General features: G+C 33.8%; 2 protein-coding genes across 2 annotated transcripts; both read left to right on the forward strand.

Moving 5' to 3' along the window:
• The first annotated feature begins 2,258 nt into the window (after positions 1-2,258).
• Positions 2,259-11,567, forward strand: LOC132938009 (uncharacterized). Its single transcript, XM_061004661.1, has 2 exons — positions 2,259-3,334; positions 10,069-11,567. The coding sequence occupies exons 1-2, from the start codon at positions 2,366-2,368 to the stop codon at positions 11,236-11,238; spliced, it is 2,139 nt and encodes a 712-aa protein (XP_060860644.1). The 5' UTR covers positions 2,259-2,365; the 3' UTR covers positions 11,239-11,567.
• A 3,350-nt stretch (positions 11,568-14,917) lies between these two features.
• On the forward strand, positions 14,918-16,456 carry LOC132939405 (mantle protein-like). The gene has a single exon (XM_061006556.1). It carries the CDS (start codon positions 14,993-14,995, stop codon positions 16,019-16,021), a length of 1,029 nt encoding a protein of 342 aa, XP_060862539.1. The 5' UTR covers positions 14,918-14,992; the 3' UTR covers positions 16,022-16,456.
• The last annotated feature ends 2,125 nt before the right edge of the window (positions 16,457-18,581 follow it).

Here is an 18,581-nt window from a genome sequence, read left to right on the forward strand (position 1 = left end):
CGTGCGGTAATGTCATCAAACTGCCGCTGCAGCAGGTATTAGTCACCCCGACCGACCGATCGGATTCTAACGAGCGCGGTCAGATAGTATATTATCTCGAGTCCTGGCCGGCGTGGAAATAGTGGCTCGGCGTCTGCAGGGAAAAAAGAAAAACCCTCGGCAGCGCATAATGTGACGTGTACATAATATTATATACTACAGAGCGTTTGCAAATCGAATAACTGCAGCGGGGGTGGGCTAGTGGGATGGGTTGGGGTGAACTGCGACCCCCGCCGTCTGTCAATCAGCGGCCGAATTATTTTAATAAAGGAGCGCACAAATTATATGTATATACTGCTGCACCCGCACCGCGCGATACCTCCCCGGACGGAGACACGAGGGTCCCGACACGGACCCCGTTATACTCAAAATAATAATGATAATATTATAATATTATACGGACAGAGGTACGCGCTGCGAGCTCGTAGGAATTTCCTCGCCTTTTCGCATTCGCCGTCCACGTTTGACTACGTAAGTACGCCAAACCATCTCTATCACCACTATCTCTGACGATGAATATTCTCAGATGATGAGCTACGAATTAGTAATATATATTTTTTTTTTGTCGGTGTGTATTCATTAGCAAGCGTGCTTATATTATAATGTGCGATTATTTTACGCTCACTGCACCGTTGGCCGGTTATATTTAGACAGTTTAATTTATTACTACCGAGATTGCTACATATTATTATTATGATACATGCCTATACGGTAACCACAATATTCTGTTAGCCACCGTACGATTGGTATACTTAATACCTATATACCTTACCAATGAAATATCGTTATTTTTTAATATTTATCAACGATGCTATAGGCGCATGTCGAATGGTCTACCACCGCGACGTTCTTCCAAGTTTCGAGGGGTGTACGTATTCACTGAAATATCGATGTTTCGAAAACGGAAATAGGACTTTTTCTCTTTCGAGGACCTTCACGAGGAGATAACTCCAAGTACACCCAAATATGCCTGCGGGTCGCGTGCTTCGGACGAATATGCGCTCGCACGATATTTAAGGACGTTATTCCGTTCTCTCGTTTATCAATACTATATCGTTATTATTAAAACATATTATTATGCATACACACGTCGGAAAGTTTTGTCGCCGAACAAACGATGCGAACGCTCACTCTATGGTTGTGCAGCTCTGCTACCAGTCGTATTGTGAGTTGTCGTAATAACCGACGAAATACTAACAGTGCTTATTAATATTTTATACAGTGTCATATTTAGGTTTTCATGGCCTTGAGACATTTTTAAAATCACCAACTCTTCCACCACATTCCTCTTAAAATTATTTATAATTATATTTGAATATACCTACAATTTGTTAGGTATAATAATATCCTCCGTTAAAAAAGATGCATTATTAACGAATTCATTAAGAATTTCTACTTAAAAAAAACTAGTAAACTTTGTTTTCATCAAATCAAAAATACTATAGATTTTTGCCATAAAAAAAAAAACAAAATATTTGCCGCACCCAAAATATTGTATATTGTATAATCGTCTTTAGAACACTCATAATATTATATGATTTGGTATATTTATTACTGCGACGGTACGCACTCTACACCGTTTACCGTCAACTGAAACGATATTTTTCTACGATATCGGCACAATATTATAACTCATAACATTTGACACCGACTTGTTGCCGCATACAAAAGTGCACCAAAAAAAGTCGGTTCGACGAACGAAAACAGATGTGCCCATACGAGACGACCGCGACAACAATGATATAATATCGGACGGATGGCCGACAGGTATGCCATCGGAACTTCAACAACAACGGAGCACCAATAACAACAGTAACGTAATAATATGATATTCGTGCGCGTATAGCGACGAGCGCGCGTCCGCCGGCCGCCGTCGACCTTGACGTACAAATCTCGATTTCTTCCCGTTCTGCACGTTGCGGCGGCGGCAGGAAAAAAAAACGAAACCAATAGGAGTAAAAACAAGAGTGGTCTTACGCGCTGCTACCGAGCTGGTATGGCTGGTATACGCGCGTACTACATACGTCGTCGTCGTCCAGTGAATTATTAAATAATAGTAATAGCATGTGACACTGAACCGCGGGTGTACCTATATAGAAAGTAGGTCTGCCCGTCGGTCGCTTGTGCGGCGGGAGGGGTGGGGTGGGAGCGAAAAACCGGCCTCCGTACCGGGTCGGTGCCGGTGGTGGTGGCGCGGCGGTTCGCTACATAACCGGCGGACGCCGACGATCGGGCAACACTCACGTCCAGTCCGGTCTGCCGAGACGAGTACCTGCTGCTGTATCCACCACACGATCGCCAAGTCCGACACACACAGCCCTCCACGATGAGATCGACTTTGTTCGCCGTGTGCGCATTTGCGCTGTGCGCGCACTGTCTGGCCGCCGACGACAAGTCGGCCAAGAAGACCGAGGCCGCGGCCGACAGCAAGGCCCAGGGTAAGAGAAGCCTGTTCGACACCGGTTACGGTTTCGGCGGTGGTCACGCCGATATCCTGTCCGCGGGTTACGGACACGGACTCATCTCGTCCGGCGGTTACGGAGGCGGTTACGCCGACTTCAGCGGCCACGACTCGTACGCCGTCGGTGGACACGACGCATACGCCGTTGGTGGACACGACTCTTTCGCAGCATATGGGGGACACCAATCGTACCAACACCACGTTCCAGTCAAGACCATCACCAAGAGCGTGGCTCTGCCATACCCGGTTGAGGTAGCCAAGCCATACCCATACCCCGTCAAGGTAGCCGTTCCAGTCGACCGCCCATACGCCGTTGACGTGCCACAGCCATACCCCGTGCACGTAGAAAAACCATACCCCGTCAAGGTTCCAGTGCCACATCCATACCCAGTCGTCAAGGAGGTTCCAGTGCCCTACAAGGTGCCCGTCGACCGCCCGTACCCAGTTCACGTAGACAAGCCGTACCCAGTGTACGTCGAGAAGCAAGTGCCATACCCAGTAGAGAAGGCCGTCCACTACCCAGTCAAGGTACCCGTCGACCGTCCATACCCAGTGCACGTACCAGTCGAGAAAATCGTACCATACCCAGTCGAAAAGGCAGTCCACTACCCAGTCAAGGTGGCCGTCGACCGTCCATACCCAGTACCAGTCGAGAAGCACATCCCATACCCAGTTGAGAAGCAAGTGCCGTATCCAGTGGTCAAGGAAATCCCGTATCCCGTCAAAGTACCATACAAAGTTGCCGTTGCCGTGCCATACCCGGTCAAGGCATACCAACCCGACCACTACGAACACCACGATCACCACGAATACCAACACGGCAGCTCCGGATACTAACGTGATTCCGTTGTAAGCAGCTAGTCACCACCACCATCACCCATCCCCCCACATACAACCCCTTCTTCCACCCCAAGTTACCAGATATTAACTCGCGCGTAATATATAATATAATAATGTCATCGTTCTTTTTTTTAAATTTTTGTCGAGCCAAATCAAATTCGCCATCAGGTCAAATATATTCGTCCGTTGGCGCGTAATCAAAAAACAATTTAGTCGCGAATTGCACCGATAACCGCAATATTATTATATCATCATATTCTTCGTGTTCAATATCTATAATAATTCTTAGGGAAAAAACGAAAAAAAGGATAAAAAAAAAAAGATCTCGATAGTTTTCACCACACGGTTGTATCAACTTTGTTGGGCCGTTGCAATATTATTTTAATACAACGATAGTTTAATACGCACGCGACGTGAATATAACTTTATATGAACGACGACGTAACAATATCTGCGCGTGTTATTCGTATACCTAAGCTCAATATATTATGTATACATTATTTTTTTTTTAATTACATTTTTTATTAATATACGTTATATTAATTAAATCTATGTTTACAAATATTATGTAAAAATACAATATATAATATGTTTAAATATAATATTATATGTTGATAAAAATTGTGACGAATTTAATGCACGATATAATATATTATTATAATATTATTATATCGTGTAGTATATAAAATAAATAATATTTTGTCTTAAAAAAATCTTTTTTTTTTCTATCATTTTATGTATTAAAGTTTGTATAGTTAAAACTAATATATTAATAAAAATATTTAGTTAAGAGCGTCAAGTGAAACACTGTTTCACACGACGACGATCGTTGGCGGCTGTCGAAACGGTCTTAATAGAATCCGCAAAAGTGAAATAAAAAAAAACTCGTCTTACCTATAATAGGTGTTTATATCGATTGAATAATAACGAACATTCGTGGACAACACCCTTTGATATAATCTATGATATCATCCAGTCGACGGTGTGTAGTAATCGTTTTATTATATGTTACGAGAACGGGTCATTATCATGTTTAATGTTTTATATTATGGTTACAAAACAAACTGGTCTATTCAATATTCCGAAATGGAACGTACGAATACACACGTAAAACTATATATTATAATAATAAGGAGACGGCTGTCGGATTCGCGAACTCGATGAATTATTATTATGATTCTCATTCGCAACAAATTATACTTATACGCTATAAAATAATTTATAATGATAAAACTATCGCACGAAACGTCGAATTACGTTTTTACTTAAATCTATTCAGCTCGGTCCTTCATAAAAATATAACGATTCGAAAATTGCAACGATATATCATCGTAAAATGTATTATCGCGGTACATATGCTACATATGTACCTTTACGCGTATATAATAATATATTTATACATTAGGTATGTGTCCATGATGTGGTAAGACCATCATCATCAGTAACAAAAATAATATTTTGAAAATCTTTCATACTCGTACGTCGACTTAAGTTCGTCGCACGACAGTATTATGATATTGTTATAATATGTACCTACCCGACGATACACACGCGTGCGACGGTACATAAAATACATGGAAAAAAAAGTTTTGAAAAGCTTTTTCTCCTTCAACTAAACGTATATTATACGACAACGAAGACGGCGATAATAATATTATAATACAATATTTATAATGATAGTAATAATAATAACGATATAACAATAATGAAGAAATTATTTCGTTTGAGACAACATATAATATTATACTATATCCAAACTCTCGCAGCAACGTCATTACTCATTATAAACGGATTCATTTGCGTATATATACTTACAATATCATAATAATATATTATTATTATTTAGTTTGCAGCGAGGGGACGACGGCGAAGACGGTCGACCGAGTAATAATTTCATTTCCAGCGAACTCTCGATTTCGTCGCGAACCAAACGTTTGTGTAATGGTATTATAATATATTATGCTGTAGATCGAAATCCCGTCACACGACTTATCCTTCTCGTGAGCACCATTGTACGTACATATATATATACATAAATATATATACATATATATTTGTATATAATATTATATATTATATCGTAGAAGGTTTTAATGACATAAAGTCGTCTTCCCGTACGATATCGCTTTGCATAAAGACGCCGCGATAGCCATATTATTCCTCCCCCCCAACCCCCTTCGCAATGGCATATTAATATTATTATGCGAGTCGTGGATGACGATCGTCTCGTACTTATAATGTGTACGAGTCGACAATCCTACTTAGTGTGAGAAAGTACGCGCTTCTAATGGATTTTAAAATATTTTCCGAGCACGACGATATTATTGACAAATATTAAACTACGTACGAGATATTGTAATACGTTGTTATTACCGATAAGAATATGGTACGGGCAACATATACACATTTCCCGGTCAATTTAGTCCTGGCCGAGGAATTTGAATCGCGAATACAATAAATTGAATTATTTTTGTGCAGTAATTTTTATTACATTTATTATAATACAATATTGATGGAAAAGCAAAAATAAAATAATAATTAATGAATTTAGGATTAATGACAGTTGTATTATATTTTGGATATCTTAAAACAATAATTCATTTTATTATGTTATTATTATGTTATGAATCTTTTAGAACAATTATAATAATGTGATAATAATTATATACTTACAGAATATTGTTGGAACAACACTATAAGAGATAAATAAATAAGTTATTATATTTAAAATTGTAGGTATTATATTATTATTTACCAATTTTTTACATGATTTACTAGAATGACACTTAGAATTGCAATCTGTTAGCTTTCTTGCACTTGTTTTTACTTATTTTGTAAAGCTGCAAAAATGTGCATCGAATATCCATAAATATTAGACATATATTTACTATCGTTATTATAATATTGTTTTAAATTATTTATAATATAAATTATGTGATAGAATTTTAGATGTCAAGCACTTAAGCGCAACAGTGGCCTTTCCCATTCATTTTCTTTTTACAATTAGAAGATGATAAGATAACATAAAAATACTTTAGTACAACACCAGATTATGTTTGTTTTTTAATTTTACATTAGTTGACTATTATAATATTATATCATTATACCTATATTTCTGCATTGATATATTTTATGCTCCATGATAATATCTAAAAATGGTAAATTAACCCCTAATTATTACCTTATTTAATATAATTAATTACCATTGTTTTAGAATATTCAGATCATCATAAATATGTAATAATATAATTACATATTAATTATAATAATATACCTAATTAATATAAAATTAATTATTAATTGTTTTTTCCGTCAATATTATATAATAATACCTATATAATATAATATTAGTAACAAATTATTATAGATAAAATTTTTTTTTTTTGTATTCAAGCATAAATAGCCTGGGAGAGACATAATTTACCGGACAATTATTGCCCATATACCAATATACCATACATCGTTTATAAAATGTTTGATATCGGAGAGCAAGTGTCTGAAAACGAAATCTTGAAATCGACGAGATCGCCAAAACGGCCGGAGGAAAGTAAAATAATTTATGGGAATTTTCCAAATAGTAATACATAACAATTAACAAGCAATATCGGTAAAGCTAGCCGCTGTGCATCATGTGATTATCATTTAAATGTGACTTCAAAAGGTCCAATAAATAATTATGTTATTCTAGATTTTATAGTCTATTGTATCAAAAGGTATCTAGTTTGTCTGCTGTGGGTACAATCTGCTGTCGTTATTCAAACGAATTGAAACATTAAAACAAACATAACTCATATCTGAAAATTGCGAAACACACGAAAATCCAGTGTATTGATCATCAAATATAAAAAAGTACCAAAAAAGCAGGTAAGTGTATGTCGCTCTACTGTATAGTAAGTTACAAGTGGATCATTGTAATGGATGGTATTAAATTTGAATTCAATGATATATCATTGTAAACGAAAAACGATTCTGAGCGGAGACGGTTTGTCAGTCTAGGATATTTTATATTATATTTATACTGTTATTACTTATTATTAATACGGTAGCTGGCAAGTTAAATTAATATTATAAAATTACAAATAAAATAAATAAAACCGTTGTTCTTGGTTATTTAATATGTAATGTTTTAAATTTCCAATGCTTAGCTATAAAAGTTAAACATTTTATAAATTTTCTAACTACAAAATCATTTATAAATTACAAATTTTGTATATTTTGTCAACATTTGAACTTTAAATGCTTATAAAAAAAAATGTGACAATGTTTTGTTAATATTTTTTAACTGTAATTATAACAATATATTAGGATCTTTGTATTAAATTGTCAAGCATTTTTACCCAACAATTTTATTATAACATTAATGTTGACATATATTGATAATCATTGAGTCTTTTGAACTCGGTCGATTACGTAAACAGACTCGATTAAAATTTTACCACCTACAATTTGATCGGGAGTAGAGCCAGTATGGTGATGATGATGGCGGCCACTTAATACTACCCTACAGGTCTAACTAATAATAATACAGGGCTCCAGGTATATAATACCGTTACACCATGACTTGTATCGTGCACGTATATGAATATCCGTATGCAAGTGTGTAACTAATGGCTAATAATAAATTCCACACAATTAAATAATTAACCCATCATCTATAATAATACTTTTACACAAATCCACCACGGCACAGCTATTATTATACCGCTACTGCTGTACATTGTTTTATAGTTACGTCGTTTGACCTAAATCTGAATACCACCTTACGCGTTCAATACTTGAGACTAATTAAACAATCGTAACTCATTTTGTAACATCAAAATAATAATATGCCAAAAATGATTATTTTAGCCTTCAATAGTATCGAATTTTCGTTCGTGTTTTTACACAACGCGTGTAATAGAATTGTTAAATTATAAACATGAAAATTTAACGTCTAGCATCTAAATAATTTAAAATACGCATTGTGACTAATTTTTTTTTTCGGATAAAATTAATTAATTTATTACAACATACCTACTGTATTTCAAAGTTTTTTAAACAGTTCAAATATATAATTTCAATGTAAATGTTATAAAAATTTCCCCATATGAAAAACTAGGTAGAAATTCGTAAAAATAAACCAATGTAAATAAAAATATCAGTGGACAAAAAAATTATCTATTATTATAAGTAAAATGTATATTAGCATAATGCTGGGTTTCATATTAATTATTAAGGATTACTATAAGGAATTTTAAAATTGTAATAAACTAAAAGTGCTCTATTTCTCCCATGTTAGTTCTAACACAGATTTTGGCTCATTTTTTTGTGGTCAGAATTCGACTAATAAACGGATTGACTAACGGATAATATTATTAAGTATAGATTTCTAAAGTCAATCGATTTTCGTTTAAATTATATTAATATGTTATTAAATATTCAATTTAAGATAAAATGTATGAACATATTGTTTCTTTTTGACACGTATTATTTTTAGTGAATTGTGTAATATTTACCGTATATTATCATACTGTAAAGTATAATATTAACCCATACTGAAACAAGTTTACTTAAAGGTTGGGACAGAAAGCCACTTGATGTACATATAGCTGATATTTAAATATTTCTGAAATAAAGTTCTTCTAATTATTATTATTATATATAAGTACCCATTTTCAGAGACTCTTTTTCATTAGTAGTGGACACTATATTTTACATTCTGCCGTGTGTATATAATAAGACGTTTAAACTATAGGACATCTTATTTATTGATCTTCTAAATAATAATAATGAATGTTCTGTTTTATTAAGTAAGAAGTATATTATATTTTACCTTTTTATGAAAACAAAAGTTGTACCGATTAATTTTTTTCCCTAGAGCACTTTCTTTGTGTAATTTAATTTGTAATGATGTCGATTTTTTTTATGTCCCGTGAATATTCTAGAACGAAAGCTTTATATATTTTTTAAGACTAGTATTTCATAATTTATATTTTATATATGTTCACATTATTATGTTTTAGTACCTATCTAATCGAAACTATTTATTTTTTTGTTTTTCTAGAATATTATGTATGTATCCGCAAGAAAACGACTTTTCCTATAAAATGTCAAATAAATAAATATAATTATTATTTGGTAAATGCAGATTTCGAAAGTTTGTACGGTACCCAGGGACTAATATACGCATGTGTGGTGCACTAACACATAGCCCCCAAATTCGTATAACCCAAAAAAATCCATCAAAAAAATGAAATAGTAACTGTGGATTTTTTACACTTAAACGTATATAATTGGCATTAGCTTCTTCAACATGAGAAAAACTGGACTTTTGGTCATTACTGGAAATTAATCATGATGTTACAAGATCGTTAACGTTTAAAAACACTATATTAATAAATTAGCAAAAAAAAAAAAAGAAAAATGTGGAAGTATTGCAACTAAATGAAAACAACGTCGTGACTCACGGATTAAACTTGTATTTGGTAGTCGGCTACCCTAAATATATAATATTATTTTATTAAATTGTTACCAATATTTTAAGTAAAATATGACACCAAAGTAAATAGTGAACAGGTTCACTATTTCTTTAAATCAGGACCAAATGGTACTTAGTATAAAACTCGAAAACTACTTATTTTTGATATGAAACAATAAATAATAAATTCAAAAAAGTGAATATAGTTGCTTAAGACAGGATGAAGACGTTTTTTTTCTTTAAATTGTCATAAAACTACTTTTGCTTCAAGATATGGAAGTACGTAATAAAGATGATACGTAAATACCAAATTCATAATTCGAACACTCCACTGGTGGGAGCAATAACCGGGTTGGTTTATTATACCGGGGGCGACGATGATCCACTACAAAAGCACCGGACACCCACTATTGATTACCATTCACATTCAGTTAGGTCTGCGAACAACACACATACGATGAAAGTAGTATTATTTTCTGCGTGCGCATTCACGCTGTGCGCCTACGTCTTAGCAGTAGAACAACCGGCTAAGAACATAAAAGCAGACGAATCCCAATCCAAGAGAAGCGTATCTGAATTGAACTACGGATTCGGTGGCTCAGAAATCGCGAAAGGCGGCTACGGACACAGTGACTTCAGTGCCGGACACGGTGACTTCAGTGCTGGACACGGTGACTTCAATGCCGGACACAGTGACTTCAGTGCTGGACACGGTGACTTCAGTGCCGGACACGCAGGCTTTGGTGGAGAATACGTATACGGTGGCCACCAACAATCATCGTACCAACATCACGTTCCCATCAAGACCATAACCAAAAATGTGCCACAACCATACCCTGTGGAAGTAGCCAAACCTTACCCATACCCGGTCAAGGTGCCCATTCCAGTTGACAGACCGTACACCGTTGAAGTGCCCAAGCCATACACTGTGCACGTAGACAAGCCATATCCCGTCAAAGTTCCGGTGCCCCATCCATACCCCGTGGTCAAAGAAGTGCATGTACCCTACAAGGTGCCGGTAGATCGTCCGTACCCCGTGCACGTAGACAAACCGTACCCCGTGTACGTCGAGAAGCGAGTGCCGTATCCAGTCGAGAAGGCTGTCCACTACCCGGTCAAGGTGCCCGTCGACCGTCCATATCCAGTGCACGTACCAGTCGAGAAGATCGTACCATACCCGGTCGAGAAGCCCGTCCACTACCCGGTTAAGGTTCCCGTCGAACGCCCGTACCCCGTACCAGTGGTGAAGAGTATCCCGTACCCGGTCGAGAAGCAAGTGCCGTATCCAGTGGTCAAGGAAATCCCATATCCAGTCAAAGTGCCCGTCAAAGTCGAAGTAAAAGTACCGTACCCAGTCAAGACTTACCAGCCCGAACACCACTACGAACACCAGGAACACCATGAAGAACACGATTACCATCACGGAAGCAGTGGATATTAATTCAACTCACGTCTCAATCTAGTCACACTACACTCGAGTCATAATATGTACTGTTTTTTACTTTAATTGATTTTTGTTTTATATTATTATTAAATGGAAACGTCAAAAAAATATAGTTTATACATTAGAACTATATTAATAATACTGTATATACACGACACAATAGTGTAGTATTATTTGGGTATTATTTATATGCACTCATTTTTTTTTTATAAATCCGATCAATTTGTCCATATATGTAACAAATGTATATACGTTCAATGTTCGTAAATGTATATTGTATGACTTTCTATTGTTAGTCAAAATATAAATTAAAAATGTTTCACTTATATTATTGTTCTGTATTTTATTGAACATCAATAATGTCTGTACCTCTAAACTGATCCAAGCTATTGAAACAAAAATATATAGACTGTAGCAAGTACAGCAGTAGTTCTTTTAGTTTTTATATAATTGACTATTATTATTATAGAATGACGTATTTTGTTATTGTTTGATACCGATTTTAAACTTAACATTCTAAAAGAATTTTTTTGACACCAGAAATGTTTATAGAATAACTAACTGATAGGGTAATGATAGTTATATATATCGAAGATGTTTTTATAGCTGCAAAGTTATTTTATAATGATTAATGATTAATGGTGTATATAAAATGCTAATATAAATATTTCATGTACAATGTGCATATTTTCATCTATTTACCTACGGCTATTTTTTTCATAAGAAATTGTTTCATTTTTTTGACAAGAGTGTAAAATCTATACAGGTAGGCCTACTTATCGCTTCGTCAGAATTTAAAATAGGTAAGTAGTCAAAAGTGTAAGCAATTATTTTTTTAGCATGAAATGAAAAAATTGACAATTTTGACCATGACGATTCGTTTATAAAAGTATGAGAATTTATTTTGTTTTAAGAAAACACTAGTTTCCTTGATGATATTCTGTATTATTAATATTATGTAAGTTATTTCATTTTTGTTTTTTTTTAATACGTTATGTGATTCAATCTATATAAAACTTATATTTCATAGAGTATTTCAAAAAACAACATAATTAGTATTTTTTAAAAACATTTTTTGATTTTAAAATGTACTAAAAGTGAAATGAATTAGTTTTAAATTGTATAGGTGCGTTCTTTTAGATTCCCACTTGTACAGAATTTATAATTAGGATATTATCAAAACGTTATATTGTAACAATCAATTTAATGTCCACTGATATTATCAACTATGATAATATTATATTCAAAACATTAAAAAAAATATTCACGTATATCAAGTAATTTTTTTAACTAAAACTATATCATACAAAACATTACAACTAGTATAGGTAGAAGCAATTTAAAAAAAAAAATTAATACGTTCTAAAGTTGACACATTACTATACAGTAAATGTGCAACCGTCTTGAATAATATTTTATAGATGCTTTCAAAATTAAACTAACAACACCACATCGGGTTGCGTCGGGGTGACCGGAGCGAGACAATAGCTGCACACTCTGCTGCTGCAGTTCGTAATTTGTACGATACACATGCAATAACGTGAGTATATTTTATAATGTAGACGTCCACTACAGCATACAGACAAAATTATATTATATTTTACAATTATGTAGTCAAGATGAAACATAAAATATACATCAAACCGACGGAAATCTGTGACCCGATTAAGACGTTTTTCATATATTATATCGTTTCATTATTTATTATACCCGCGATCGTAAATAAACGACATCCCGTCTACAGGGTGATAATTAAAACAAAATATTAAACCTAATCTATATCGATGAAATGCGTTGTGCCTCTATCCCCGCACACTATGTATGCACTTTCACTCATATTATTATAATAGTTACATCAGATTTATCTACAAAATAAAAAATAAAAACGTACGGAAATAGAACCACTATATTATTATTATTATTTGCACAAAAGGCCGAGCTTCGAGACATATTATATTATATACACCGGAGCTTAATCGAAATCGAAACTTTAATCCAAAAAAGTTTTCATCGACTACCTACTACATCACAGGTCCACGGAAAGAAAAATGGAGACCATTCCTAATCCTGAGTGAGGTGGTATAGTATATGCACACTATATTTGTCGACACAAATCCCAAACGCCGTTCTGCCTTAAACCCTAATGGTACACTGGTACCTATATCTTGTATCTATATATGTTGTAAAATATATAGCCACTAGCCAGACGACTTTAAAGTGAAACCGTTACGTATTTCAGACTTTCGGATAAACTACAACGGTATAATCAATAGAGTACGAATGCTGTTAAAACAGTGGCAGCACGTATATATATTATATAAAAAAAATTTAAGTACAGAAGAAAGTGAATAGATAAAAACCATATTAATTATTTTTTTCTAATATATTTTGTATATTATATAAAACCATAGTAAATATTAAGAGATATTGGAAAACACTCAATATTGACATTATAAGTAATGAATATAAGTAATTTTATTAGTAAAATTCAATATTAAATTTAGAAAACAGTTGAGAATTTAACATTTATTTGCTATAATTATTTTTGGCCATTAAAAAATCTAATCTGAAACATTAATAGTCTTAAGTATAAACCAGTTTAAATCTCATTGATATTCGAAAAGAATATTAAAAAGTAAAACATTAGTCTTAAAAATGTTTTACTGTGTATTATTAATTAATTTATTTATTCTATTTATTTCGAAACCAGCAATAAATAATAAAAATACATTCAAATCACAATATTATAATAATGAAATATTACAAAAAATATTATTTATAAAACCCTAAGAAAACTTTTGCCTGATGTCTAGAATAAAAAAAACTGAATTGCTATATAATATTAACACTAATCTTGCGTTATAAAAATATTGTGTTATTTAATAAAAAGGATATATCATGTTAATAACAATTGAAATAGATACAAGCAATATAATGTAATGTGAAGTCCGTAATGTTAACGGACTGTAGTTCAAAAAAAGTCAAACTGTATAAACAATATCATAATATTAAGCAAAATTGGCAAATATAATAATATATACTTACAGAAATTGTGTAATATGTTGTATAAATAATATTAGATAAATAAAAGAAAATATTATTTAAAACTAAACAATATGTTTTGTATAATATTTGTAGGTGCTTACTGTATTAATTGAGCATCATTTATAATTATATAGGGCTTTACGTGTATTTCATTATTTGACTAAACAAAATAAATACACATATTATACCTAACCAACGTTTTTCATTTCAATACGCCCACAATTTTAAAATAATAGTTGTTTAAATTTTACCGGAAAATGTTCTCGATTATTACAGCTGGTGTTAATGTTTTGATTAAAGTTCTAAATAATTATTACCATGAGAAAATAATCGTAAATTTGTATTAAATACGTATATATAATATAATTCAAACGAGTTGAAATCGATGCGATTGAATAATAACACAACACGAATATCATAACGTGCATTAGACAGAATTGCCCCGACGGTGTGTGGGTTATACATTGATAGAATAAAACAACTTTTAACCTCAGCGTGGAAATGTGTGTTATGAGGATGATATTTTAATAGTTAAAATACGTAACACTGCGGACATTCGACAGGTGGGAGTGATAACCCGGTTTGGGCACTCCCGGAAGGAGCATCGACGGTTCACTACAAAAGTGCCTGACGCAGACAATTCAGCACCATTCACATTCAGTTCAGTCTGCTGCAGGTTCGACGACCACTGCGACCAACACACAAGATGAAAGTAATATTGTTTTCAGCGTGCGCATTCGCGCTGTGCGCCTATACCTTGGCCGCAGAAGAGTCGGCCAAGAAAGCAAAATCGGACGACAACCAGTCCAAGAGAAGCGTATCCGAATTCAACTACGGATACGGCGGCGGCTCCGAAATCTCGAGCGGCGGCTACGGACACGGCGGCTCTGAATTCGCAAGCGCCGGCTACGGACATGGTGGCTCTGAATTCGCAAGCACCGGTTACGGACATGGCGGCTCTGAAATCGTGAGCGGCGGCTATGGACAAGGAGGCTTTGGTGCCGGACACGGTGACTATAGTTCAGGAGACATCGGTGGAGGTTACAGTGAATCATACGGTGGCCACCAACAATCATCGTATCACCACGTACCCGTCAAGACCATAACCAAAAATGTACCACAACCGTACCCCGTGGAAGTAGCCAAACCATACCCATACCCGGTCAAAGTGGCCGTTCCCGTTGACAAGCCGTACACCGTGGAAGTACCCAAGCCATACGCCGTGCACGTGGAAAAACCATACCCCGTCAAAGTTCCAGTGCCCCATCCATATCCCGTGGTCAAGGAAATACACGTACCCTACAAAGTGCCGGTAGATCGTCCGTACCCCGTGCACGTAGACAAACCGTATCCGGTGTACGTCGAGAAGCGAGTGCCGTATCCAGTCGAGAAGGCTGTCCACTACCCGGTCAAGGTGCCCGTCGACCGTCCATATCCAGTGCACGTACCAGTTGAGAAGATCGTACCATACCCGGTCGAAAAGCCCGTCCACTACCCGGTTAAGGTTCCCGTCGAACGCCCGTACCCCGTACCAGTGGTGAAGAGTATCCCTTACCCGGTCGAGAAGCATGTGCCGTATCCAGTGGTCAAGGAAATCCCATATCCAGTCAAAGTGCCCGTCAAAGTTGAAGTAAAAGTACCGTACCCAGTCAAGACTTACCAGCCCGAACACCACTACGAACACCAGGAACACCATGAAGAACACGATTACCATCACGGAAGCAGTGGATATTAATTCAACTCACGTCTCAATCTAGTCACACTCGAGCCCAAAGTTACCAGTTTACGTATGTTACGTGTACAAGTATGGTACCTATATCATACTTACACGATGTAATTATGTAAAGTATTTTAATTTTATGTTTATTTTACATTATTTTGTGATCGAAGCTAATGAGAATAATTTGTTGAATATTTTCTTCTTTAAAAGTGAAAAGATCTCGTAAGTTGTGTGGTCGCAATATTATTATACTAAACAAGGTATTTAGTATACTTATGTGATAATAGTACAATATTTGCGTGACAGAAATATTATGAAAGTAATATTTGTGTTTGTACTTTTTTTTTAAATACTTCTTTGTTAAATAATATGTACTATACTTTTTACAAATAATATATTATCTTTGTATATGTGAAAAAAAAGTATGATAATATATTATATTATTTTATATTTTTATAATTTTTGATGCCCTATTCTATAATATATTATACTTTAAATAAAAAAAAGTGTATACATAATGCCTTATGTTTTTATTCAACTATAGTTCTACATATTATATTATAATAATTCATCGAAATGGCGTGACTAATTGGACCAACCTATTCATTATAAATGTGTTTTTTTATTTTTATGGTGGGTCTGGGGTAGCATTTATAGGTAATGGTACTGAAGTCGGCAAATAGTATAGTACTATAATAATATCTTAATTTTCATAGACGAATGTCAATGCTGTAAGTGGTATTATTGCATATTATTATGAGCTCAGCCCTCAGCATTCTATATAATACAATTTCGATAAAAGGTTGTTAATACAAAGAAATTGACAAATCACCCAGATTTTATGTGTACCTAATACTGCAATTACAAATAAGAAATCGGTAATGCGTAAGATGTACTAACGTATTATCAATTATCACTCTAGTTAATATAATATTATTTAGATAAGTACATTGACCTTATCCATTGAAAAAAACCTTGTTTATATTATGGTGCACTTTTTCTTTTAGCTAACAATAATCATAAAATTGAATGACTTATGCTGCTGACGACAAAATGTATAAATTACCATAGTATTTTATCTTTTTTATAAATTATGTCAATCTAATTAAGAACACAATAACGTAAGAAAATTACATTAGGTCTAATACAAATGCAAATATATTATTATCAGTTGATTGTACTCAACATTAAGAATAATAAATTATACTAATTTTACTTCTTCGTTGGCCAGAAATATTATGTTAACAGTCAAACTTACAAACTTCTCATTATAATATTATGATTAGAATTAATTCACTTACGTTAATAATTTGTATACCTGTATTTTGATAAGAATTTATTAAATATCGTGTATAATAGTGTATACATTCTTTTCCTAACGTAATGATATTTTAATATTTAGTTAATTTGTGTACATAAATAATTATATAAGTAACGTAATCCTTCGATTTATTATTTCCTATACATATCATTAGATAACAATTTAAAATAATGAACGATAAAATTAAAAATAACAACTTCTTTATAATTTCTGTGATTTCACAGGTTAACCAAAATAAAATGAATTAGGTAATATTTTTTAGAAAGGTAAGAGGCCATGTGAGTTAATACATATTTTTTTATTACTATTTAGAGTGTTTATACATATTAATATATTATAATTGAATAATTTGTAGGTATTTAAATATTTAATACTTGGTTAAATAGTGCTCGGTTTGGCTGAAGTTATGCACAAAACCAGAAATACAGTATATTAAGTTTAGTAACTTTGCTGCAGGAATACAAATAAATCAACAGAGAAAATTTCAAGATAAAAAATAATGGAAGTTATAAAATATGTGATTTATATTAATTACCTAGTTTTTGGTTTCTAAACATAAGTTTATAGCACCTTAGGTGTATCACCGTTGTGTCAATTCGTTAGTTACCAGTAAAGAGTTACGGTTGTTGATATTAAGGTATTTATAAATAGTTAATAGACTAGTTACTATACATAGTTACGATTGTACCCCCCCCCCCCCCCCAAAAAAAAAAAAAAAAAAAACAAATTAAGACATTCAAAATTATTTCTATGGTCTAAGCAAGTTACTGCAAATACAAAGTGTACCTATAGCCGTACAGGAACCGAAACCTAAAATAAAACATCAGTATGCTACACTTATGGAAGACCCTATTTAAACCAACTCTGTGAAATCACATTATCAGCCAACCCCACCCAAAGAAAAATACCGGCTACATCAATGCATTTTATAACGGTTCTATTAAAAGAAAATTTATACTAACCACTATAGCCAGTATTTAAATTAATGAAGGTTACCTACCAAATTCATATGTTACTATAGTTTATTGCACTGTAGTACAAATACGTTTAAATATCGTATAATATTCAGCACTCTCGATGATCTCTTTTCATCTTGTTTAATTTTAATTTTTATCATATTTGTGCATCATATTTTAAAAAGAATTTCTTTTGGGACGTATTTTAGTTTTTATTTTCGATTATAATATTTGTTAACGCTTCAATGAAGATGGCGTCTAAGATGACTATTTTAGATTCTAAGCGAAGCGAGGGATC

The sequence above is a fragment of the Metopolophium dirhodum genome, chromosome 2 (assembly GCF_019925205.1).
Source record: "Metopolophium dirhodum isolate CAU chromosome 2, ASM1992520v1, whole genome shotgun sequence".
In the NCBI taxonomy this organism is placed as follows: Eukaryota; Metazoa; Arthropoda; class Insecta; order Hemiptera; family Aphididae; genus Metopolophium; species Metopolophium dirhodum.